Below are 1,981 nucleotides of genomic sequence, written 5' to 3' on the forward strand. Positions count from 1 at the left end.
ATACTTAACACCTAGGGTGTTACATTATCCAAGGTTTCTACCATGGGCTAACACCAGATGCCCGTAGTTACCTTGATGCTGCTGCAAGAGGATCATTCACATCCCTCAATGTCGCACAAGCAAAGAAGCTCATTGAGAACATTGTGACAAATCAAGAGTGGAATGATGAAAGTCCTAAACCCAAGAAAAGCACACCATTGAGGAGGTGAAAGCCATCTCACAAAAGATGGAACTCTTGATAAAGAAAATGGAAGAAACATCCAACTTCAAGAAAGATCGAGAGGCCATCCAACAATACACCTCAGCACTTGTCGTTGAAACAATCCAAAGGTGCGAGGTGCAAGAAGAAATTCCAGAGGTCGTCTCTGCATTCGATAATGGGAAACCACGACAAAGCGGACCGACTCCACACTTCCAAGGCCAAGGTAATGTTCAAAAATCTAGCTAGCCTACGCTTAGAGATCTTATTGTTAATCAAGCTAAAATTAATGAAGGCATAAATAAAAGGTTGTTAGCTAATGACAAGACTCTTGAATTATTAACTTCTAAAATGGACTGTCTAGCTTCTGCTGTTAAGGATCAACAGAACTTTAACAAGGTCTTAGAGTCCCGGATGACTCAAATTGCTGCTTCGATTAATTCTTGTTATTCCTCAAATGTGGTGACCACAAGAGGGGGTAAGACCACTCGTGATCCACCATATCCTAACATGACAAGGAAACCGGCAAGGAAGGACAAGCAGGATGAAGAAGACAAGGTAAAAGAAGTAGAGCTTCCATCAAGAGAAGAAAGTACCAAGTTCAATGGGAAAGTGGCACCACATGAGTTCTACGACACAAACCTACTGATGCCATTCCCCAGGACGAGGACTCAAAAGACCGATGAACAATTCAGCAAATTTGTTGAGGTAATTCAACAATTATATGTCAATATCCCATTACTTGGTGCAATGCAGGTTCCAACCTACGCCAAGTACCTGAGAGACATCCTCAACAACAAGACGTCGCAGCCTAAAACCGAGGTAATTAAACTAACTGAAGAATGCAGCGATGTCATCTTGAATAAATTCCTAGAGAAGAAGAAGGACCCCAGGTGCCCCACCATTGATTGCTCCATCGGGACACAACACTTTGGGCATGCACTGCGCGACTTGGGAGCTAGCATCAATGTCATGCCAAAGGTAATTTTTGACAAGTTAAATCATACTACCTTGTCCCCTACATCAATATATTTGCAGCTAGCAGATCAGTCGATTCGCCATCCAGCAGGAATAGCTGAGAACGTCCCTATCAAGATACACGATTTCCTCGTTCCTGTGGATTTCGTAGTAGTTGACATGGACGTTGACAAGAAGGTCCCCCTCATCCTTGGGAGACCATTCCTCAGCACTGCCAAGGCACATATTGATGTTGGAGCTGGAGAAACTCAATTCACCATCAATGGGGCCCAGGAGAAATTCAACTTCAAGCCAAAAGTTGAGCAGTGTTTAATGATCTTCGCTACAGAGCTGGCTACAATTATTGCCCTGACACACACCAAAAAGAAGGCTAAATCAAAACCACGGGCAAAAGCAATGCAAATATGGAAGAGAAAAATAGTGCCTCCTCCCAAGAAGGCCTCTACAGCACCTCAGGGAGGTCCTGATGAAAGGACCTGAGGCAACTGCTCTTCCATCCAGGTAAGTCAAACCAAGGTGAGTTTCCAAACTTTTAAAATTCAGCATTTATTTTCAGCATTTAATTCTTAGTTTTCTTAATTCAAAACATTTTCTTGTCGACCACAGTTGTGCATAATAAAACCTAAAATCAACCTCTGCTTAACATGCTGAGCAAATGGACACCAGATGGGGCCCAAGGCCAGGTCGGTCGACCTACCCTTGGTGGGTCCACCTGCTCAATTTTGCTCCATCATTACACAATCCCATGCTCATGTTTGTGCCAAAGTGAAAACTGAATTTCATGACATGAATTGCTTCACATGC

At 43.2% G+C, this 1,981-nt stretch overlaps 1 protein-coding gene across 1 annotated transcript; it reads left to right on the top strand.

The window, feature by feature from the left end:
• On the top strand, positions 710-1,657 carry LOC110437236. Its single transcript, XM_021465615.1, has one exon. The coding sequence runs from the start codon at positions 710-712 to the stop codon at positions 1,655-1,657; it is 948 nt and encodes a 315-aa protein (XP_021321290.1).

The sequence above is a fragment of the Sorghum bicolor genome, chromosome 7, assembly GCF_000003195.3.
Source record: "Sorghum bicolor cultivar BTx623 chromosome 7, Sorghum_bicolor_NCBIv3, whole genome shotgun sequence".
Taxonomy (NCBI): Eukaryota; Viridiplantae; Streptophyta; class Magnoliopsida; order Poales; family Poaceae; genus Sorghum; species Sorghum bicolor.